Source organism: Plasmodium vivax, chromosome 13 (genome assembly GCF_000002415.2).
Source record: "Plasmodium vivax chromosome 13, whole genome shotgun sequence".
In the NCBI taxonomy this organism is placed as follows: Eukaryota; Apicomplexa; class Aconoidasida; order Haemosporida; family Plasmodiidae; genus Plasmodium; species Plasmodium vivax.
In genome coordinates, this window is record NC_009918.1 from 1027302 (window position 1) to 1050620 (window position 23319).

The 23319-nt window shown below is 52.4% G+C and overlaps 6 protein-coding genes across 6 annotated transcripts; 2 read left to right on the forward strand and 4 right to left on the reverse strand.

Annotated features, from left to right (window-relative positions):
* Positions 1 to 761: 761 nt before the first annotated feature.
* PVX_085230 (hypothetical protein, conserved) lies at positions 762 to 2129 on the forward strand (the record flags this gene model as incomplete). The annotated part of the gene is made up of 3 exons (XM_001616662.1): positions 762 to 1047; positions 1201 to 1930; positions 2051 to 2129. 3 exons carry the CDS (start codon positions 762 to 764, stop codon positions 2127 to 2129), a joined length of 1095 nt encoding a protein of 364 aa, XP_001616712.1.
* A 455-nt stretch (positions 2130 to 2584) lies between these two features.
* On the reverse strand, positions 2585 to 5148 carry PVX_085235 (hypothetical protein; the record flags this gene model as incomplete). Its single annotated transcript, XM_001616663.1, has 1 exon — positions 2585 to 5148. The coding sequence occupies exon 1, from the start codon at positions 4967 to 4969 to the stop codon at positions 2585 to 2587; it is 2385 nt and encodes a 794-aa protein (XP_001616713.1). The 5' UTR covers positions 4970 to 5148.
* Positions 5149 to 6186: 1038 nt separating this feature from the next.
* Positions 6187 to 7900, reverse strand: PVX_085240 (hypothetical protein, conserved; the record flags this gene model as incomplete). The annotated part of the gene is made up of 4 exons (XM_001616664.1): positions 6187 to 6468; positions 6562 to 6652; positions 6750 to 6888; positions 7183 to 7900. The coding sequence occupies 4 exons, from the start codon at positions 7898 to 7900 to the stop codon at positions 6187 to 6189; spliced, it is 1230 nt and encodes a 409-aa protein (XP_001616714.1).
* A 5154-nt stretch (positions 7901 to 13054) lies between these two features.
* PVX_085245 (hypothetical protein, conserved) lies at positions 13055 to 16936 on the forward strand (the record flags this gene model as incomplete). Its single annotated transcript, XM_001616665.1, has 1 exon — positions 13055 to 16936. The coding sequence occupies one exon, from the start codon at positions 13055 to 13057 to the stop codon at positions 16934 to 16936; it is 3882 nt and encodes a 1293-aa protein (XP_001616715.1).
* Positions 16937 to 17630: 694 nt separating this feature from the next.
* Positions 17631 to 18322, reverse strand: PVX_085250 (hypothetical protein, conserved; the record flags this gene model as incomplete). The annotated part of the gene is made up of 2 exons (XM_001616666.1): positions 17631 to 17941; positions 18073 to 18322. 2 exons carry the CDS (start codon positions 18320 to 18322, stop codon positions 17631 to 17633), a joined length of 561 nt encoding a protein of 186 aa, XP_001616716.1.
* Positions 18323 to 18918: 596 nt separating this feature from the next.
* On the reverse strand, positions 18919 to 22011 carry PVX_085255 (DNA-directed DNA polymerase, putative; the record flags this gene model as incomplete). The annotated part of the gene is made up of 1 exon (XM_001616667.1): positions 18919 to 22011. One exon carries the CDS (start codon positions 22009 to 22011, stop codon positions 18919 to 18921), a length of 3093 nt encoding a protein of 1030 aa, XP_001616717.1.
* Between the last annotated feature and the right edge of the window lie 1308 nt (positions 22012 to 23319).

Consider the following 23319-nt stretch of genomic DNA (forward strand, 5'->3'; position numbering starts at 1 on the left):
AGGAGGCAGCCCCCTTAGGTAGTCAATGCCATGTGCGCTGACCTTTCGGAAGGCTTCGTCGTACCTTTTTGCCATTCCGTCTGTGTTACTCTCGGAAAAGATGTGCTTTATTAATTTATTTTTTTTTTTACTTAATGCGCTGCTCAGCTGGCCCATCTGACAAAACACGGGCAGCTTTTTTCTCCAAAGCAGTTTCGCATCGCTCTGTTGTGAGTCGTGGCAGTATCTCCCCAGTTTCGAGCGAACCGAAGGAGCGCCCCCCCTCACTTGGCACGTTGTAAAGAATGTTCCCCCCACCGAGCGGGAAAATTGCTGGGAGAAAATTATCCACGCTGAGTTTCCCCTTACCCGCTTGTGCGGGAGCGCCGACTGTGATTTTGCGTTTTGGATTGGCCCCCTGGTTGTTTCGTTTTCGCGTTGGCATTTGCCTTTGATTTGGCTTTCTATCCTATCCTTCTATCTTTTTGGCTTTTTTTTTTTTTTTTTTTTTTTTTTTTTTTTCCACACCGGAGCCATTTCTGCCTGAACAAGTCAGGAGATTTTTTCGAAGCGTCATACGCCGCGTTTTTTTTTTTTTTTCTATTTCTGGTCTCTTTTTCGCTGCCGTTGCGTTAGACTACCCTTCCCCACCGCGCGTACACCTTTTTGGGGGCAACAAAACCGCTGAAAGGAAACGCGGCTACTGCCTTTGCATTTGTCCCTTTCCCTCTTCCCACTCGCCCACCCAAAACACGTCGCTCCAAAGTGAAAAAAAAAGAAAGATGGAGGAGGAGGTCGACGAGGGGAAGAAGGAAAGGGACAAACGCAGTAGCAATCATGACGACTCCCTGTATGATGAATTATTTTCTCTCATTTGCGCGGACAAGGAAATTGTTAAAAAGGAGGCCTTCAAAATTTTGCTGGGTCTGATTGACACTGAGTCGATGGTGGCGTACATACAGCGCAACGAGAAGAAATGTTTAAAGATTTTGATTTCCGGGCTGAACTCGGATTACGAGGTGGTTGCGCTCCAGTGCCTGGTGAACTTGTCCGCCCACATCCCCAAGGGTAACTGCCGCGCGGTGAGCGGCGGGCGTGCAGGGGGAGGCGTCAGCCGGCCCCCTTGACCGTATCACCCCTTAACTGCTTCGTCGCCCCACCACTTCGTCTCTTCACCGCTTCGTCTCTTCACCGCTTATTCGCTTCTTAACCCCGCTGCAGAACTGATCCGGAGGAACCTCATCGAAATTGTGTTCGACCTGCTGAGGGACGAGGAGGAGGCCCAGGAGAGAAGCCACACGGAGCTGTACATCATGCTGGTGGCCAACCTGTCCAGGGAGAAGGCGGGCTTATACAAAATTTTGGACCTTCCAGAGGGGCAGAAGCAGGAGGGGGAGAAGCAGGAAGAGACGCAGCCGCAGCCGCAGCCGCAGGAGAGCAGAGAGCTGGCCGTGAGCCACTACCTCAACAAGCTGCTGCACCTCTTCTCCAAGCCAATCGTCACCGCCACGATTAACAAGCAGGTCACAGACAAGTATTTCTTCATCGCCCACATTTTAATAAACGTGTCGTCCGTGAAAGAGTGCGCCCACTTTTTCAAAAGCGTCATTCTATTAAACATGCTGAGCAAGCAGATGCTCCAGCAGGAGAGGTGCGCAGCTGTGCTGCAGTGCGTAATTAACCTTTGCATGAGTGAAACTCTCCATCCGTATATCTTTCATGAAGAGTGCAATTTGATGCCTCGTGTCCTTTCCCTTGTGTATACCCGTGAAAAGGGTAGCAACGATGAGTTTGCAGCGCTCCCCTCGATCGCCACTAGCCAGAAGGGGGCCAACAAAGACTCAGTGCATCCGCTCATTCTTGACATGTCGACTGTGCTCACCCCCTCCACGGATGTAAAAAACAGAGTTATGATTCTTTTGCGCAACTTGTTTTCGAGGGAGCTCGCCAGGTGGGTGCAGCGGCGTGGAGCGGCGCCTTCCACATCATCATAGCCTTTTTCCTTCTCTTCCGCACCCCCTCATCAACGCCTTTTTCCCTTTTCCCTTTTCCCTTCTTCCCCCCCGCGCAGGCAAAAGCTCCGCAGCTACGGCGTCGAGCACGTCCTGAGGAACTGGCTGCTGCACGAGAAGAACACGGGCATCACGTAAGTGCAGCGGGTTAGCGGCCCAAGTGGGGGAGCGGCCTTAGTCGGTTTTCCCCCCTTTCTGTGCCCAATTCATTCGCCTTCCCCCCACCCCCTCTTCCTCTCAGATGTGACATCAGCCACCTGGCCGACATGTACACGGAGATAACCCCGGGCTGCATTTACATCGAATGAAGGTAACCCCGTGGAGGAGCCAACCCCCCTCCAAAGCGGAGTCATCAATTTGACGGCTGACCGATTGGCGACGACGTGGCCCATCATTTGATTAAAGAGCGAGTTAACGGAGTGGTTCCCTCCCCCAGTGCCAGCGGGGGGAGAAGAAAAAAAAAAAAAAAAAAAAAAAAAAGAACAAACATATCGTGTCATCATATAACATAATATCATCACATCACACCGTCACACCGCACCATCCCATGCGATGACCTACCCTAAGGTACCACTCAATCGAAGGGAGAACCCTCAGGAAAAAATGCTCGCCACCAATTCATTGAGGTGCCTAACTTGATTGTCGAAGGCGTCCAGCATGAAGGCGTTCATCTCTTGTGATGAGGTGTCTACCCCTTCCGTTTTGCGAAGCCCGTTAGACTCGTTTTCCTCACCCCCTTGGGAGTTGCTTCCGTTGCACGTAGACTGCTGCTGCTCCTCGTTTGCACAATCTTTGGGCGACCCACCCGTATAGGTACCCACTTCCCCATCGTACTTCTCTCCACATGAAATTAATTTTGCCATTTTTTCTTTCTTAGTGTCTTCACTAATGTTAAAAGAAACCTTTGAAAGGCCCCCCTCTCCATCGAGAATGCATCCCTTTGGGGGACTCTCCTCTGAAGAGGGGGTGCTTCCAAAACAATTGTGATCCGTCCCTGGTGGTAACTCCTCCCTTTTTAATACCTCTTGGCAGTTTCTTTCTTTTTGCTTCGTTGGGGTGTGCCCTAGGGGGGGCTCCGCGGGGGGGCCACCATCCGTGTGGGCTTCCTCACCAGAGTGGGCTTGGCCCACCTCGTCGGAGGCCCGCCCTATGGCCCGCAAAAAGCTCCGCTTAAACTGCACCGATGACGTAGACAAAGCGAACACGTCTTCATCGTCTGTGCTCACGCACCCTTCGCTGGAGGACGACGGGGGGGTTCCCCCTTGGCTGTTATGATATGCGGACGAGCCGAGGAGATCATCCCCATCGTTTGGTAAGTTAAAATCATCTGAAACGAAGCTTTTGTAATTAAGGAGGTTATGGCTGTTTCCCTTGTGAACCCGTCTCTGCGCACTTTGGCTAGCTGCATCTACTTTTGCAACTACTTTTTCGACTGACTCGGGTTCTTCCCCATTGCGCAGCTCGCTCGTTACGCTATCGGACAGCGGCTCGTCCCTTGAGTAATTTAGGCTGTCGCAGAAGGGGGGGTTCTTCGCGTGCGTCGCGGGGTGCCGCTCGTTAAGCAGCTCATCACGCCGCGTTTCGTGGCGCCTCTCCCGTCGCGGCTTCCTCCCTTGAGTCTCTTTCCGCTCCTCCCCCGAGTAGAAGCCGAGCCTCTTCTTTATATTCATAATAATCGCCTTTACGTTGTGCTCGGTCAGCTTTGGGCCGAGCGGGGGGTCCCCCCGACCATCTGCGTTTTTCCCATCCCCCCGATTACGTGCGTCTTTCCTACCATCCCTGCCGCTCCTCCTCCTACCGCTCCCCCCGCTGCTCGTCTGGAGCACCCCGTCCGGTTGGCCCTCCACGGCATCCTGCACACGCTTGCACAGACTTGTATTTAAAATCTTGCTGTAGTTGATGAGCTTCACTTTTTTGTTTTGATTAGCGTAGAAGTTTTTTAGGGAGTCGAAAAGGTGCAGGTCCTTGTCTTCCTCCGGTGAGTGGGCTGCGTCCACGTGAAGGGGGGGGTTGGCTACCCTCTGGTCGGTGCCAGTCCGATTTGGAGAGACCCTCCCGGCATCGGTGAAGCGGGCATCGCTGGGGAAGCCCTCCCCTGGATGTGCCGCCGAGTCTACCGCCAACCCTACCGCCGTCTTATCGGTGGCCCCCCCGAAGGGGTCGAAGCTCAGGTTGAAGGAGGAAAAAAGGGACTCGCCGAAGATGTCATTTCCTCGACCGCTCGCCCCATCGCTAGACGAATCGCCCTCCTCTCCCGCGGCCTCGTCCCCCATGCTGCTCGTCGAAACGGACAAGCTCAGCCTATCAACGTCAAGGTAATTTTTCACTCGCCAGTTGCTCAGCTTGCTTCTCTCTATAGTTACATACGCCCGTTCGTTAACCGCGTCAGGGTGAGGATCCCCTCGTTGGAGATATCCTCCCTGGCGATCCCCTCCCTGGTGATCCCCTCCCTGGCGATCCCCTCCCTGGCGATCTCCTCCGTCTCGCTCCCCACTTCTGCTTGCCGTGTCTCTCCCGCGTGCCTGCGCGCACAGGTGATGCTGCTTGCGGGGGGTCGCGGCCGATTTTCTCGCGAAGTTTTTTTTTTTCCTATTTCGGGCATGTCCCAGTTCATGCGAGTGGTGTTTGTTCACCTGGTCGGTGAAGCGGCTGCCCTTTGAAGTTTTTTTTCTTTTCCTTCTCTTGTCTTTTGCTATTCCCCCCCCTGCGTATTCCTCGTAGTTGGGCTGGTCGGTCCCCTCAGGGGGGCTACTCCCATCTGTTTCGACGCTCCCATCAGTTCCGCCGCTCCCATCCGTTTCGCCGCTCTCATCAGTGTGGCCATCCTGAGCACCGCCCACAACGTGCGGGGGGGCGTCACCACTGTTGGTCTGTTTCGCTTCCCCCTTCTGCCCCCTCCCATCGCGGGGGGTGAGCTCCACCCTGCTGAACGTAAAGGGCAGGCTCTTAATAATATCGTTTTTAATGTCGCCGTGCATGTTGGTGGGGTCTCTGTGTGTGTGGTGAGAGTGGGGTGAGCTCCGTTCGTCTGCTGACACTCAGCAGGTGCGCTTCTCCCCCGGTGTGCATACCTCGGGGGACTCACTCGAGGGAGACCAAAAGGGAGAAGCGGGAAATTGCCGCGTAGCTCTTCTGGGCACCCGCTCAGAGGGCCCCGCTTTTGCGCTCATAAAAAAAAAAAAAAAAAAAAAAAAAATACAATGCAATGCAATGCAATACAATGCAATGCAATACAATGCAATGCAATACAATGCAATGCAATACAGTACAATGCAATACAATGCAATGCAATACAACACGGTGTAGTTTAACGAATTAGAAGTGCCCCCTCAGTGGGACGAAGAGAGGCGCTCCTCGCGCGCTCGTTTCACCTTACCGCTTGTCCCTTCGCCGCGTGTGTCGCGTATGCCGCGCTTAACATTTCCACATTGCTTGTGCGGAGCGCGGGATCCCCTTGGAGAACGCCCCTCAGCAAGGTGCTCGTCGGCTTCCCCACCTGCGCCGCTATGGAAGCGACCACCATCAGCGTGTCACTCACCACTGGGGCGAACTTCCTCCGTGCGATGGCCCCTTTTGGTACGTTAAATGGGGCATTAAAATGGCAACAGGGGGGAAAAAATAAATAAAATAAAAAAAAAAAAAAAAAACCGCTTAGTGGACAGGCTGCCAGCTGATGATGCCAACGGATGCCACCTGCATGTCCGTGTGCACGGCTCACCCATGTTGATAAGGGAAAAAAAAAAAAAAAAAAAAAATCACATTGGTAAAATTTAAATCGGTACGTGGTTAACTTAAAAAATGTTTCCACTTGAAATGAACAAAAAAAAGGGAAGCAAGGGGGGAGAAAAAGGGAAGGCAAAGGGAAGGCAAAGGGAAGGCAAAGGGAAGGCAAAGGGAAGGCAAAGGGAAGGCAAAGGGAAGGCAAAGGGGAAGCAAAGGGAAGGCAAAGGGAAGGCAAAGGGAAGGCAAAGGGAAGGCAAAGGGGAAGCAAAAGGAAGTGTCATGGACGCAAAGGGAACGAAAAAATGGTTAATCCGAGGAAGCACATACACACGTATAACCTCTCACGCGTACGTGCAGGGGAGAATGGCTGATGGAGCGCCAGACGTAGAATCTCCCCCCCTCTTGAGTTGCGGAATTCCGAGAGGGCTAAAATTGGGCCCACCACGGTTTCCACTATAGCAAGACCGCCCTGTTAACCCTTCCGACGCTGCTTCAACGTGGGGTGCTCATCGGCAACCCCTTTCATTTCTTGCACCTCTGCTTGGGGAACCAACTCGGCTTCCCCCAGTGGATCATCCACCTCTCCCTTCCCACCAGAGCCCTCCTTAATGTATACCTTTTCATACAAGCCGTAGTTGCTGCCCGCGCTTTTCTGGCTCCTCTTCAGGTTCTCCACTTTTTCGTTAATAATTATAAAAATGATGACTTCCAGGATGAGGGTGACGTAGGAGAAGACAATTCCGCAGATCAGGCGCTGCGGGGGGGCGTAAAAGGAGGGTAACGGGTTAGCGTGGAGGTGCACCCACAACAACACGCTCGACCCTGAGCGAACGAGCGAACCCCTTACCGTGGTGAACTTGGTGAAGCCCAACAGGAGGCTGCCGTAGTAGCCGCTCAGGAAGGTGAGGAATATGCCGAGGATTAGGTTTATGCCGTACCTGCGAAGGGATGAGCGGCGGATAGATGTGTGTGTGCGTGTGGACAGTTCTGGCGTAGGAAAATCAGCTGGCTTAAAAGGCGTCCCCTCCTTCCTACGGGCAGGTCTTCTTATAGTTGGAGAAGAAGTCATTCAGGTGGTTGGTCTTCCCTATGAGCTTTTTATACGCCTTCTCCTCCTTCAGCAGGTTTTTGAAGGCCTTGCTGTTTTGGTTTATGTTTTCGTAGATGCCTCTGTCTGCAGGGGGGAATCGCGGTGGGGAAATATTGCGAACGCGCCGACGGGGGGGGGCCACAAAACGGCAGCACCGCTCAATCGACGCTCAATCGACGCTCAATCGACGCTCAATCGACGCTCAATCGACGCTCAATCGACGCTCACTCGCCGCTCAATCGACGCTCAATCGCCGCTCACTCGCCGCTCACTCGCCGCTCACTCGCCGCTCAATCGCCGCTCAATCGACGCTCACTCGCCGCTCACTCGCCGCTCACTCGCCGCGCACTCGCCGCGCACTCGCCGCTGACGCATTACACGTTATGCAGGAGCTGCACACCACCGAGTGCGCGTTGATCTTCTCCAAATTGTTGTGGGTGCAATACAAGTTGTAAAAGTAGAGGAGCACGTTGAGCGTGTCAATGTTTATGCTCTCCTCAGTCAGGAGTTGGTGAATGTGCTTCGCCTTCTGGAAAAGGAAGTTGCTCGTTTGGGGGTTTATTTTACTGGCGTAGAGCTCCTTGTTTTTGTCGCACCAGTCGATTATTTGCTGTCTCCTTTGTGAGAAGGTCTCGAGGAAGCTTTTTATTTCTTCCGTGATTTCTACGTTTATGATTCGCTTCACGCAGACTTCGTCGGTTGGGGGGTCCGCGGGCGGGGCGGCGGACGGTGCGGTTTGCAAGTTGGCGGACGGTGCGGTTTGCAAGTTGGCGGACGGTGCGGTTTGCCCACCGCTTAACTGCCCGCTCTCCTGCCCGCTCTCCTGCCCGCTCTCCTTTCCGCCCTTTTTTTCCCCCGCCACACCACTGGGCCCCTCCTGGGGAGTCGCTTCGCCCATAGGAGCGTCATCCTTTGAAGAATTCAGGACGGGGGCAGCACCGCTCCCTTTCTTTTCCTCCGCTGAACTGACAGGGGGAGTCTCTTTCTGTTCCCCTTCCATTTCGCCCCCTTTCTGCGCGCAGCCATCCTTCCCCCCAGACACACGATCTGCACTGTTGGCACAGGAGGGGTCCTTCTCACAAGGGTTGCTCACCATTTTGTTTTCCCCCCAGTGTAGTGGCTGGCGCTTTGCCCTTCAAAATGATAAAGGGGGAAATGAAGGGGACATGGGAATGGCAGCGGCAATGGAAGTGGCAGCGGCAATGGAAGTGGCAGTGGCAATGGAAGTGGCAGCGGCAATGGAAGTGGCAGCGGCAATGGAAACGCAAACGTACACGAAAATGGAGGTGAAAACGGACGTGAACATTCGCGTCAACCTTTCGTGTATACAAAAATTATTTTTGTTTATCCTCTTCGCTCATTTGTTTCCTTCCCCCTTTAAAATTTGGCCTTCCGTTTTGCAAACCTGTTTTTTTTAAAATGTACCCAGCTTGGGAAAAAAAAAACAAATTTTATTTTTCCTCCTCAGTTGAGTCCTTTCTACTTCCTTTTCACCTTTCGCATTCTTTTGCTATACTTTTGCTTCTTTTTTTTTTTTTTTTTTTTTTCCACCTGGCACGTTTACGCGGTTGCGTGAGCGAGCTTATGCACATGTTCCCGCAAGAACGAAATGCAAAGAGCGACTATTCTCAGCCCCCCAAAGGGGGCGTGGGGGCGTGCCCCCACTGTTTGCTGCGTGCACGGGAAGGAGGCATATACCCTTTGGTCCAGCTGAGGGTGGGGGGTGTGCCTTTTGCGCGTCGAGCTGGTTTTCCCTGTATGGTTAAGCGGCGTTTCCCCTGTTTGGTTAAGCGGCGTTTCCCCTTTATGCTTCCACTTGGTTTCCCCTTTATGCTTCCACTTGGTTTCCCCTTTATGCTTCCACTTGGTTTCCCCTTTATGCTTCCACTTGGTTTCCCCCCTTTTGCTTGCTTTGCTCCGCGCCGCTTCTGAACAAACCGTGTGCGTTCTGCGCGACTCGATCGAGTTGCTGGAGAGGCAACCCGGCAGGGGGAAGGAAGTAAAACAAAAATAAGGCAAGGTCCCCCTCCCTCCTGCAACGGACGGAGGTTCCAACTCTTTCCCATCTGGGCGAAACGCCGAAATGGTAGCCAACTAAGGAGTATTCCTTTTTTTTTCCCTTTCCCTCCGCTTAATCCTCAAAAATGTAAGCAATTTCCCGTTTGCCATTTTATCTACTCCCCCTGTTCACGTGACATTCGTGTCCAGCTGCCCTCATGTGAAAGGTACCCCCGCTGGGTGAACAAACAATTGGCTGCATTTCAAAAGTGTGCACACCTCTCCCCCTTCGCACTCGAAGGAGGGAGACAAAAATGGGACAAAACGTGTCCCCCACAAATGGAAGAAAAAACAACAAAATTGGTCTTTCACACGGAAGGAAAAATAAACAAACTGGAAAAGCGAGGCACACATTTTTTCCTGAACTGTTCAGGCGAAACTGCATTTCTGCAACGTTTTTACCTGCACGGTAATGCGGTAATGCGGTAAAGCGGCGTTATAGTGTTAATCTCACCCATTTTGGCTAGCTGTTTGGCGCACTAACGGGGGGGGAAAAAAAAAACTCACCAATTTTGATAAAACGATTAAAAAAGTAGCTAGCCAATTTGTCAGTGACCCGAAGTGGCAGTATATTATTTCTCTCCCCTTCTGGCACAAATAGCCCTATCACGTGTATCCCCCCGATCAACATAAAGGCGGAAAAACCAATCACACATATATTTGCAAACCTAGTCAAGTTGCGCACAACTGTTAAGTTGCTTCGAAGGAGATATTCTTGCGGGCACACTTTCATGTGAGCGTCTCTTCCGTTTGTGTGTCTAGCGTGTGCGAGGTGGAGAGAGGACCACCCCTCCGTGCACTCACATTGTAGTAGTCCCCCCGTTAACCTTCCCGAGTTTTCTCTTTTCCGAAATGTTTGCTAAGCACACCTACGTAAGCGTCTCAGTCATGCGCACGTGGTATTCTCCCCCGAAAATGATGCGAAACGATCCCCAGTGGGGGCGCACTGCCTTTTAAACCATTTCACCGCAAGGGTGTTTCTTCAAACGTGCTTGCAGTGGGTGGAGGGGGGAAGAACTTCGGGAGGAGAAGCAACCCCTCTATCCTATCAACGTATTTTTTTTTCATATTAAAATGAGCAGTTGGGTCACATAATGGCTCCTTTTTACTTATGCATGTCGTTTTATTGGGCCTGCCCCCCGCGTACGTGCGCAGTTGATCGTTTCGCCTCCAATTTTGCCATAACGTGGTAACATGGTGGAGCAGGCATTTAAGTGGAGTGGTGGCACATGCGCCGGGGGAGCAAACATGAGCATACGCAAATGTGTTAACCTTTTCCGCGGAGTGAAGCAACTGGAACGTCGGCGATTGCATCAAGAGGGGAAGGGGGAAAATGGCCAAGTTTCCCTGCAGGCATATGCAAAGATGATACCCTTCGTTTATGCCCACATGCGTAGTTCCCCCATAGAGGCGTCACTCTTGTGGTTTCCCATTTTAAGAATGGGACGATCTCATCGTTCATTCAAACTGATTCCTCCGTGTAGTGACCCGCGCCACCTTTGTGTGCCTCCCGGGTGTTCTTTCCAAATTTGAAGAATAGCTGGCGCTATGTTGGTGCTTTGCTTTGCCTCACTTTGTTTCATTTTTTTTTTTTTTTTTTTTTTGTCATTTTGCTGTTGCACCTTTTCTTCTTTATGCGGCCGCTAGCTCAGTCGGCGGAGCTACATGTGCACCCCTTTCTCCCGCCCGCACACGAAGCGGGCTTGTTGTGTGCAATGCCCGAACGTGAATTACAAAGCGATGTGGAGCCCCCCTCACGCAGAAAGCGGTGAGGAAATGTCGGGGCAGCACCATCAAGAGGAAGAGCGCACGTGGACGTTATCTAGGACTGCCCCGAGAAAAGGACGATATAAGCGAATGGACTATCTCCACGTGTTGGTATTTTTTTTTTTTTTTTTATTTTTATTTATTTTTTTTTTTTTTGCACCCCCTGTGTGCATACTCGACACCCGTTCTGTAAACACATGCACGGGTGCAACTTCGTATGCACACATTCGCTCACGCATCCTTTCGTGCATGCATGCAGGAATGGAGGCCACTCATGACAAGCGCAGTTCTGCCAACATGTTTGCTTCGAAATGGACTTGGTTAGAAGGCACTTCATTTGGATGAACTCGCTTATGCCTGCACCCTTTGCGACAGCAGCTTTGGATCAATTGGGGTAAACCCCGGGAGGGAAAAAAAAAAAAAAAAAAATGAAAATAAAAAAAACACGGTGTAAATTTGCCTTGCAACAACGGATGTTCTTCCCTGGGGGGTGCCACTTATTCACCTTTGCAACTACAAACGAAGGCGCTTAAAATTTTTCTGCACATGCACTCGCAGCTGCAAATGGCAGCATTGCCGCTACCTACGTAGAGGTGCACTTGCACCAAGACAGGGCGGTGCGTAGTGGAAGAAGGCGAGCTGCCTGTGTCGTCTCCCCCCCCCCATACACCGACAAGCAAGAGTGTACATATATTTGTACGCTCTCATTGGTTTTTTTTTTTGCTTGTCGCTCATGTGGCCTCGCGCACGTGTAGAGGCCCCGGCGTGCTCAAGTGGCCACCAGCGGGGTGTTCCCTTTTCGTGGGGTTTACACTCGTGAGGAAAAGCGAGTCGAAACGGGACGAAGCGGAGAGAAGCAAAACGAATCGAAAGGAGGTGGAGCAAACTGGGGCGAAGGGCGCCAAAATGAAAAACATTAAGTCACGCTCACTTTTTTAAATCACGTCGTGTTAGGGAAGAGAGCCAGCCGATCTGCACAGCAGCGAAAAGGGCAACCACATGAGCAGCAAAATACGCAGCAACGTATACCGCAACGTATGCCGCAAGATACACGAAAGGAAAACGCCAACCTGCTATTTTCCCATTTTTTTAACTTTTCCTTCCGAACGAGTTATTCCTTTTTGCACGAAACTTCCCTCCAGAAAAAAAAAAAAAAAAAAAAAAAAAAAAAGCTAGCTGGCTGGCTGGCTGGCTAGCCCCAATGGGTCAACATTTTTTTTTTTGTTGTCAACCGTTTGGGCGAACGCGAAATAGAAGGAGAGGGAGAGCGAAGGCATTTCCCCCTTTTGCCTTTTCCTCCCTCATGAAAAAAATTGGTACATCAATTTGAAGTGTAATGTGTAGGCACATGTGCACCTGCGTTTGTGAGCGACCCTTCCATGTCAGTTGCTTCACCATCCTCACAGTTGTAAATCGATTGGAAGTAGCCCAGCCGTAAGGCGCGCCTCTACATACCGCCGCGCTTGCTGTTGTAGGTGGCCTGCGCCGAGCGTTTTTATTTTTTCCAAACGTCTCAGTTGCACGTGCCACCTTCTCTGTTTAGCGTTGTGTGCACTTCTGCATGACCAGGGAATGGCAGCTGGCGTACCTACGCCTGCCAAAGTTGGCGACCCGCCTATGTGTCTTTGTGCCTGATGCTCTCCCGTCGTGCACACCGCGTCACTGACTGGCCTCCCCATGGATGTGTGGCGATTGTGCAAATGTCGTTACGCGCATGTGTGGAGGTGACCCCTCACCTGAGCAGCATACAACGTCGAAAAGTGCAGCCTGCCATTTTTTATTATTTTTTTTAATTTTTTTTAATTTTTTTAATTTTTTATTTATTTTTTCCCCCTCCTGATCTTCCGCAAGCACATTCTGCACGAAAAATTATTTTCCTCGATTTGTTAAATTCTTTTTCTTTTATTACGTAGGCGGAGTTCCATCCGCTACCATCTATCTCGTCATTTTTTTTTTTTTTTTTTTTCCTCACCCGTGGCACACTCTACAAACGATAGGTGTGCACGAGGGGAATGGCCCAATCGATTGAGCACTCCTCTAACTGATGATTGTTTAGCACGTCGGCACTGCTGTCCCAGCTGGAGACTACTCAATTAGTGGTGGCTCTAGTGCCCATCTTTCACCCACATTGTTGTCAGTCCGACGGGTTCTACGCCCCTGTCTAGACGTCACCCTGTATGAAGCTGCGCGTTAAAGCGAACCCATTTGTAATTCACTAGAAGATGTGTTGCGCACCTAGTGGGAGAGTAGCTTTGTGAATGTGCGTTTAGGTGGTCAAGTCGCTCCCCCTTCATCTAGTCTCGCTGCTCCCCCTTTGGCCGCATTTTTTCTCCTAAAGGTGCTCTCTTGGTTGGACCGCCTTCCCCGACGTCACTGCAGGGTGTAGCCCACTCGATAGAGGCCTCCCCCCCTCCAGATGAGACAAATGGAAGGAGAAAGAACCAATTCGACCCCCAGTGGGAGGAGGGACCCGGGTGATGAGGACGAACGAAGGGAAGGTGCTAAGAGTGAGCATGGTGGTATTGGAGGTGATTACGACGGTGCAGATAATCTGATGGACGCGGGTGGAGATGCGGACGGAGACGGGGGAGGAGGCCTGAGTGCCTGCGTGAGTGCCTACGTGAGTTGTGACACTGTGGATGGTTCCTTTGGAGACCCCCGTGTGAATGAGAACGAGGGGCTGAGCGAGGCGATGAACGGGGCGCCTAACGGGGCGCTCAACGGGGCGCTCAACGGGGCGCTTAACGATGTGCTGAAGGACGTGTTGAAGGACGTGCTGAGCGACAACTCGGATGGCCACGTGGACCGCCACCAGGGGAGCAGCCATCAGTGCCGCCATCAGTGCCGCCTTGAGTGCCGCCAACCCACCCACAGTGAAGACGACCCGTGCGGGCACAGGAGGCACTTCCTGCACAGGAGCATCAGGAGAACAACCAGAAAGGTAGAAGCCACAAAAGATGCCCCCCATTGTTCTAACAACCCCAAAAACGAATTGAAAAAAACGTCCCTCTGCAAATATTGGTTGAAGGGTGTCTGTGCTAATGTAGTGTGTAACTTTGCACACGGAGAGCAGGAGCTGAAATATACCTATGGGGTTTATAAAACTACCATTTGCAAACACTGGAAGAGGGATGGGTTCTGCTCCAGTGGCATCAACTGTAGGCATGCACATGGGGAAGGGGAGCTGCAGCCAAAGAATTTGCCCTTACATTTGCTAAGAAAAAAAAGTCATTTTAAAAATGGCCGCTATGTGGGCAAGTGCGTGGGTGTGTTGGGCGAGCACTGCAGTCAGCTGATTGGTGGGAGGGGGCTCGGTGAGCACTTCAGCCCGATAACCGGTGGGAGGGCGCTGATTGAGGGGAGGTCTCTAACTGGTGGGCGGCCGCTAACTGGTGGGAGGTTGCTAACCGGTGGTGCCTTCGGGGAGGGTGCCGGAATGCCTCTACGCAGTGGCTCTCGCGTGGGTTCAAAGCTCAGGGCGCATAGCATCCGTCGGAGAAGCGGAGCCCCCCTGGATTACTTTATATGTGAAGCGTACCTAGAGAGACAGAGGAGTCACCATCAGAATGGAGGATCCGCCACGGGAAGAGCCCCCTGCACTGGGGAGTACACCGGGAGGTACGTCGCTCATTGCGGTTTGCGCGGTTCATCTGGGGTGCAGCCGTGCGCCCCATCCAATGTGCTTCATCACGGCCCACCTGCTCTCCTTCCAACTCTGGGGCGGAGCGAAAACGGCGAACGGAGCGCCAGCATGCGGTCTTACAAGCGGATGAGGAACTGCGAGCTTTTGTTAAAGAACGAGGGGAGGTACTTCCGGGAGAGGACTCTACCGGAGCCGTTCGTCTCAAATGAAAGACGCGACGTGAATTATGTGGTTAGCCATTTTGAGGATAGGCGTGGTAGATGCGATTATGGGTTCGGTGTAACGCGGAACGGGTTCGGTGAGATGCAAAACGGGTTCGGTGAGATGCAAAACGGGTTCGGTATGATGCAAAACGGGTTCGGTATGATGAAGAACCAGGTCAGCTTGATGAAGAACCCGTTCGGTGAGATGCAAAACGGGTTCAGCTTGATGCAGAACCCGCGCAACGTGGAACAGCCGGAGGATCACCAAAATGGAGACAACCCCAACGACGGCTTTCACCAAATGAGACGCAGCATTACCCAGCAGAACCTACTGATGAGCAACGTCCTAGATGCACAAAAAAGAGATTTTTACAAGCAGCATCTCCTTTTGGAGTACCTTCCGAGGGGTTCCTTTGGAGGAGAGATTGAAAATGGCTTGTTGGGAATTGACACCCTTCGGAGGAGCAGTGTGCATGTTAGCGGTGGTGCCGCTGGGGTGACTCTCTGTGATGGTCGTCTGCTTCTGGGGGAGACAGGCGTCCACGCGCCGGGAGAGTTTCCCCACAGGGTGCAGAACTTCCTTAGCAAAGAAGTCCACCTGTGTAGTGACTGCATGAGGTGTGCCGTTGGATGGACCCCCACTTTGAAGAGCACTCAGGTGGAGGGACTAGCCTGTGGAGGAGGCCTGCCGGAGAACCAGCCCCCCTACGAGAGCATGAATTACGTTGCCCTGTACATGGACGAGCGGAAGAGAGTTGGGAACTCCTTTAGCTACGAGGCGAGGCTGGCCCAGGTGGGTCGGCGGAGTGGCGCTATTAGCGGTGTTAGCCCAGTTAGCGGCTTAAGTGATATTTGCCGTGTTGACCGCGCTGCTGATAGGTTGACGCGAGCAAACCCGCACCCGAACAGGAGCAGCTGCGGGTGCGGCCGGGTGAGCCCCAGGAGAAACTGCGCCATGGGGGATAACGTGGGAAGCGGCGATCACATGGCTAGAGGCGACAATTTGGAGGAGCGCCTAACGGAGTGCCAGCTCAGGCTGAAGAGCCTGCGGGGGGAGTTGACCCGTCACACAGATATGCATAGTGTGCGCGACAGACGCGGTGGAAGGGAGGAGGCCATTCAGACGAACTACAGGGTCACCCTGAAGGAGAAGACAGCCGATGGAGGAACCTCCAAAAGGGGAAACATAAAAAGGAATATCATAATTTCGAGTGGAAACGACCTGGTCCTTATAGACACGGGAAACATCATGTATAATTACAGCCAAATAAATAATACCAATGTGCTTCGCACATATGGGCTGAGTCAAAGCTTCGGCAGCTTCGGTCGCTTCGGTAGCTTCGGAAACTGCAGGGTGGGGGCGCAAGGGGGGAGCCGCCCCAATGGGGGAGGAGCTTTCCCCGGCGTCTCCTATGAGGAAGGGGCCCCTAAACAGGCGCAGCGTGGGGGCTGCCTTCATTCGGGCCGACAGCCGCGAGAAGAGCCGCCGGACGAGCTGCCAGACGAGCCGCACAAAGGGAAAGACGAAGGGGAAAAAGAAAACCACCTCGGAGCTACCCCAATGGATGGAGTTTCCAACAGGTCAAAGTTCCTCTCCGTCAGTGAGCATATGGATTATAGCGTTACCGGACAGGTGGGAGACCCCTTCGGGGGGGACTGCTTCGTAGGGGATTGCTCCATGGGGGACTGCTCAATGGGAGAGTTCTCCTCCCTCCTATCTGCACCCCCCAGCAATAGAGTGACCCCCCCGCACCCCTTCCTGGGGAGCAGCACCAGCGTGAGTGGAAGCCACGCGAATGAGTTGTCTCCGTTTGGGAGTAGGATGCACAGCGCGGAGGAGGTGCACTTTGGGGGGGCGGCTCAGTTAGACCAGGCAGCGTCACCCCAGACAAACCATGCCGCGTCATCCCTGTTAGACCTCGCCGCTCCACCCCCCCTAGAAGGAGCATCAAAGCACCCTCATTCGAAATGTGAGAATTCTGTGAAGCCCCCAAATGGATTCTTTACGGTCTACTGTAGAGACGCACATAAGGGCGAATCTGGGACGACAGCACCGACGCTGGTTGCGGCGGAGAGGAAGGAGAGTGCTGCACGGGAGGTGCACAAACTGGTGAGCCATTCGAAAAGGAACACTCAAGTGAAGGACCCCCCCCAGGTGGTTACTCCCCCGAGATGCACCATCGATCAGCACAACTCGTTGCGTGATACACATCTGGTCGAAGGGCAAATCGGAAGCGGTACTGCCGTGGGGCGCGCCTGTGAGAGGTTAGGCGAATCGGCAGGCAAAGCGGCGGACGAACCAGCAGACGGGGCAGACCCAAACGGCGTGCACTGCAAACGAGGGGAAGACCTAAACCGCTTCGACGGAGGCGTAAACTACAGTGACGAGAATGAAAAGAGAATCGACACCTACTTGGAATGCATTTTAAATTGCGGCGCGGACGAGGACATCTGCAAGTAGCTTGGCCGATTAACGATTTCACCACTTTCACCACGCAGGGGGGAGTGGACAGCGGACGAGGTGTAAGATAAGACGACGAAGAAGGATACTTGATGGGAAGACCCCAAGCGGGGCAGCACGCTCAGGTGTAGTGTACCCTTTCGTTGAGCTCCCCTTTGTGCCTCTCTTCCTTTTTCCTTCCTAAGCTTCTTCCCCCCTGATGGTGCATCCCCAAATGTCCGCGCGTTATATGTACAGTTTGGTGTGGCCATACATGGGGTGGGGGAAAAGGACCCACAAGGGGATTTTTTTTTTTTTTTTATTTATTTATTTTACATTTTTTTTCTGTCATTGTTGTTTCCTCCCCAGAACAGAGACTTGTTAGCTCCCCTCGATGGGCCAATTTATTTTTTTTTTTTTTCCCATCCCGCAAGAGAGTCACCACAAATTAGGGGAAGGGGGGTCCCATTTGAGAAAGTTGGGTTGACCGGTCAGAAGGGACAGAGGTGGTGTGTGGGGGGAAGCATACCTAGTGGGTATTCGGTTTGGCGGTTTTGCGGCGATCCGGCGAGTCGTCCAATTCCCCAGGGTCAATCTGTTTGATGTTCGTTTTTTTGCGGGTGCCTCTTAGATTGTGTAACTAAGTTTAGCGGGAGCAGCGCTTCACATGGGTGCTCCCCAAACTTCAACGCGCGGACGCCTCGACGAGCAGACCTCACGGCCCGCCAATCATTCCGCGCAGCCGGCGCGCGACGCTCTGGCGCAACTGGGGGTGCGTGAAGTAGCAGGCGGCGAACTCGTAGATGTCGTCCGGCTTCTCCCTGAGCAGATCGCACACAAACATGTGCACCAGGTATTTTAAAATTTTATTTTTTTTCAAATAAACTTCATTTTGTAAAACTTTTTTTATTTTAAAGTGTTTAACTTTTTCCTTCTGTTCCTCTGAGAGGTCGAAGAGGGTGATCCTTTTTTTGTGCTCTCTTTCTTCGTCCACTTCCTTCTCGAAGGTGATTTCCTCGCGCGGGCCTGCAAGTGGGGGGTGAGGCGGCTCAGTTGGGGGGAGCGTCCCATAAGTGTGGCGGCGCGTCTACCTTGTTAAGCAGCGCGTCTGCCTCGTTACGCAGCGCGTCTACCGCGTTACGCTGCTCACGTCTTACCCCCCTCCTCCTCCTTCTCCCATGCCGCTTCCCCCCCCGCGGGGCGCCTGCTCAAGTCGTTGGTTAAAAAGTAGGAGGGCTCAATCTTCTGGAAGTCCAGCACGGGGCGCGCGAAATTCGCATTCAGCGACGTGGGGAAGTTTATTAGCCTCCTGTGGGTTTCATTTTGTAGCTCCTCCCCCGGGTCTCCCCCTTCGTTCCTCTCCGGGCCTCCAAAATTGAACAGCTGGGAATCCCCTCCCGGGAACATTTTCCCTTTTCGTGTGCGGCGATGGTGGCGATTATGTGAAAGTGGTAGACACGTATGTGCCTGTTCAGACGGGCGCAAAAGTGAGCAAAAAAAAAAAAGAAATAAAAAAAGCAGATGTACGGCCGCGCTGTGCTCTTCATTTATCTCCCCACAGGGCGGTCCTGCAAAGGGAGCATTTCCCCCCGCCGCACAAAAACGGAGCGCACTTCATACCCCTCATCGAGGCGAATTTTAAAAATTAGGCTTGCGGATAAGTTGGGCATCAGCAAAAAGGGGAATACCACTAGCAGCTAATGCACACACGCACGTCGGTCGACTCGACCTCGGATGTGCGCGCCAACTAGGGAGGACCACTCAGGGGAACAAAAAAAAAAAAAAAAAAAAATTAGAAAAGTGCCAAATGAAAGCGGACGAGACACCATTCGGGGTGTACGCAAAAAAAAAGGAAAAAAAAAAAAATTAAAAAATGCCCCGAAGGGGCCATCCGCACTTGGGGTGGCGTCGCAGGGCCCTAAGCATGTCGCTCAGCTGGACCGCTCAACCAGGCCGCTTGTTAGCTTGACCCGCTCAACCAGGCCGCTTGTTAGCTGGACCGCTCAACCGGGCCGCTCATTAGCTGAACGCTCCCGAGTGTGCCCCCCGCGGAGGGCCCTGCGCCCCCGGGGCGCCCTGGCGCGCCCCCCCTCCTCCGAGGCGAGCCTGCAGGCCCTAAAGTTGAGGAGGAACTTCCTCAGCAAGCTGGAGAGGATCCACTCGTCCAGCTGGTCGAAAAACGAAATCAAAATGTGCACGTGCATGTACGTGTGCTGCAAAACGGACTGAAGAACATCCTCCGTTATTTTAAAAAGAGAGCAAAGAGCGGAGCAGGTCGTTCCCTTCAAGTGTAGAAAAAGCAAAATGGAGAGATACAACTTATTGTGTTTCCTCTCCATCTGATCCTCTGCAAAATATTTCTTCCTCTTCTTCCAAAAGCAATTGTTTTGATTCCTCAACGCCAGCATGTTAATGACGTCGCTATCGAATTCTAAGACTTGAAAAATGATGTGCTTGGTGTGACTGTCCGAGCAGATCATACCGATTAGGTTTTTTAAAAAGGGGAGGCAGTAGGAGAAGGAGGCGACATTCAGGTTGTGTGCCGAGCAGAGGTAGCAAAGGTGGAAGCTGTGGTTGAACAGGTGCACCCTATCATATTTTTTCACTTCTAATAGGAGCTCTGATCCGAAGGATGCCGTGAAGTTGCTTACACATAGGGATCTGCAGAAGTTGGTGAGGCGGAGTCTCCGTCGGTTGCTCTCCACTTGGACGCACTTGTGCTGGATCAGCACATTCAGCACGGCGTGGATTTGCTCCTTCTTCGCTTCGTAGAAGGCGCGCTCGCTGGGGGTGAAGTTTTCCTCGTCAACTTCGAGGGGGCAGCCAGGCGCGGAGGCAGCGGCGGGGTGGTGAGCGGGTTGGTCATCGGGTTGGTTAGCAGATTGGTCATCGGGTTGGTTAGCAGATTGGTCAGCGGTTTGGTTAGCCGACTGGTCAGCGGAATGCCCCTCCATCAACTTCGTTTCGCACAACTGCCCCTCCATCAACTTGGTTTCTCCCAACTTCGTTTCGCACAACTGCCTCTCGCCAAACTGCGCCTCGCTCAACTCCGTTTCGCTCGATTGCGTTTCGCTCCCCTGCGTCACCTCCGCGAAGCAGAGCGAAAAGGACAGCATCACAACTACATCGCGCAGGGACACGGGCCGCGCGTCCACCAGGCAGAGGAACTCAATCAGGTACTTTTCCATCTCGTCCAGGGACCCCCCGTCGTTCATTGTGCTCGTAATGTTCGTGCAGCTCTCCTGAAATATCTGCAGCATTTTTTTCTCGTGCCTTTTCTCCACCAGCAGAAAGGAGTCCCCCTTCTTCTGCCTCGCCGCGCGGCCAATCATCTGCCGATACTGTGTGATGCTTAGAAAGTTCTGGGCGATGAAGGGGGATGATATTAAGACTCTATCTACGAGCAAGTTCAACCCAACGGAGAGGGTCGACGTGCAGGTGAGCAAGAAAAGCGTCTTCTCCTTGTAAGCCACCTCGATCAATCGCTTCACCGAATTTGTTATATCGCTATAGTAGTAGCAGATCCCGTTCGCCACCAACTTGCTCATGGTACTGTGTGCATACCCATCCAGCTGACGGATGCTCTCGTTTAGCTTATCCCTCCTGAGCTGCACATCCTCCGGGGTGTCCTCCACAGGGAAGGCACTGAAATACTGGTTAATCAAGCTGATATACACTTCGCAATTTTTTTTCGTCGAGCAGAAGATAAGAGTGTTTAAATTATTCACTCGGCTGTGTAGAGAGAAGCAGAGGAGAGAGTGGACGAGGCTGTTGTTCACTGAGGGGTTCTTCTTCATCTTCAAAAAGTGAGCAATATTACCTTTGGTATTCTGGTGGAACGTATTCATTTCGTCGCTCAGGTTGCACCTCTTGAAGCTGCTAACACTGGCAACGTTGTAGAGGAACCGCTTAGCTCCTTGCTCACCAGATTTATCCGCCCATGACCGGTAGAAATCATACACATTGCAAAGGTATGAAAAGGGACACCCTTCCTTCTCCTTCCTATACACTCCACAGTTGCAGATGTAGTGCTCCTTTATCTCTTGGGGACGTCTATAAGGGGACACGTATATTTTTGCATTCATCCACTTTTTCAAGGCGGGGAAATTGTTCAGCGTGCCACTCATGCAGATGACCTTTATCTTTGCTTGCCTTTGCTTTCTGTTGAGGAATATAATTTTGGAAATGATGTTCTCTATGTAGATCCCTCTTCCCTTTTCGCTTATCAGGTGGAACTCGTCGATCACGATGAGGTAGTTGTGGGGGGGGTCGCCCCCTCGGTTGGCACTACTTCCTTGGGGGTTGGCGCTACTTCCTTGGGGGGGGCAACCGCCCATCCCCAACTTCACACCCACGTTCATGCCCACGTTCATGCCCACGTTCATGCCCACGTTCATGCCCACGTTTGTACCCACTTCCATGCCCACTTCCATGCCCCCCATGCCCCCCTGCCCCTCCAACTTGTTCCTATTCAAATAATTGTTCATCCTCTCGTAGGTGCACAAGACGATGTCATTCTCCGCCAACTCGCTCCCCACCTTGATGCTCGTCCCCCTGCACAGCTTCTTCAGGTAACTCATCTTTTCATTTATTAGCGAATTTAGGGGAAACAAAAAGAAGGTCTTTTCCGTCTGGTCCATCTGCTCAAAGGCAAAGATCTCAGCCACGAGGGTTTTGCCTCCTGACGTGGGGGCGACGAAGAGGAAGCTTTCCCCTTCCTCCCACCTAACCGTCTTCAGCAGACTTAGACATTCTGCCTGCCAGGGGTATAACTCCCTTATGTGTTCCTTTTTGTAGTTTTCTAAAATGGCTTTCTCTATGCGGTATGCGTGCAACTGTCGGTAGTCGCACTCCGGGGGGCTCCCCAAATGGTCTCCCCCCACATGTTGCCTGCTCAGGGGGGGGCTACACTCCTGGTGGGTGTTCCCCTGGTGGGTGTTCCCCTGGTGGGTGTTTCCCTGGTGGGTGCTCCCCTGGTGGCTGCTATACCTGTGCACCTTCCTTTCCGTCTTAATCTCTTTCGCGTGGTCGCTCCTCTCGCGGCTTCTCTTTTTGTCGAGCAGATTTTCGAGGTGGCTGATCCAATTCACGTTCATTTAGCGGAGCTGTGCGCACGTGGTGAAAGCGGCGTGGTGAGGGCGGCGTGGTGAGGGCGGCGTGGTGAGGGCGGCGTGGCGAAAGCGGCGTGGCTGCTACACTCGTGAGTATCTACACCGCATGTGCTTACACGTGTGTGTGCGGTGTGCATAGGTTTACGTGCCGGCACGTAGGTACCTCGGCCAATTTGGCTTGTGCGCTCGATCACTTGGTCACTTGACCACTTGACCACTTGACCATTCGGCCATTCGGCCTTTTGCCCCTTTGCTCATTTGCGCGGCTGGCCGAAGCGACTCGACTGAATTGCAAACCCGGCTAGGTCGCTCGGCGCCGATAAAAAAATATTTACCCGTGCGCGCTGTACATTTGTATCTCTACGCAGGGAGTTTTTTTTTTTTTTGCGAAAGTTGCCAATACTTCTCGTTCAAGTGGATGATGTGCGGCGAAGGAGACTACTATTGCGTTTATGATTTTTTTTCGCTTTGTTTTGTGGTTTGCGATTATTTAGCTGTTCACTCTGCGGTTCATTTGCGGTTTATTTGCGAATTATTTTTCGCGCTACTGTTGGCGCTGCTTTTCGCTGTCCCACTTCACCTTATCACGCATTTTATTATTTCCCCCCCTCCCCCACTTGGCTGCGCGCCTTGCCTGTTCATTCCCGCCTGAACAGGGAAAAGCGCGAACACCGCGTGATGTGAACATGCCGCGTTCGCCAGTATGCCCTGCTCAACCAGATCGGGATGTTAACTCTCAGATAGATTGAACAAGGAACAACGAATGGTCTACCCGTCGGAGAACGTTCACACTTGGCAAAATTAGCGAGTCCAAAATGTTCTGAACAGGCACACACATATATATACACATATACATATGTATTTTTTTTTTTTTTTTTTTTTTTTTATTTTGGCTAGTTGAATAAAAAAGCTAGCTAAAAAAAAAACACACACAAACAGACACACCAGTTGTGCAAGCATGGACAAGGCGCGAAATGAACATGCGAAAGAACAAGGTTACAATTTAAAAACAGGCGCACGTGTACAAGCGCATATGTGTATACGTGCGCACATGTAGGCGCGCTGATGGGCGAACTGATGGGCGAACTGATATGTATGCCTAAAATGTTGAAGCACCACTTTAGCATGTTCCCCCCTCGCCGACTCCCCTTGGTGTTTGCGTGCCAAGTCGGCATGTCTCCGCACCGGCAGCAGTGGACAGTGCGAACAGTTGGCAGTGCAAATCGTGGACCTTGTAAATCCTGAAGGAGGGAGGGCCCCCTTCGAATTGCGCCTCGTTCGGGTGTTTATCGC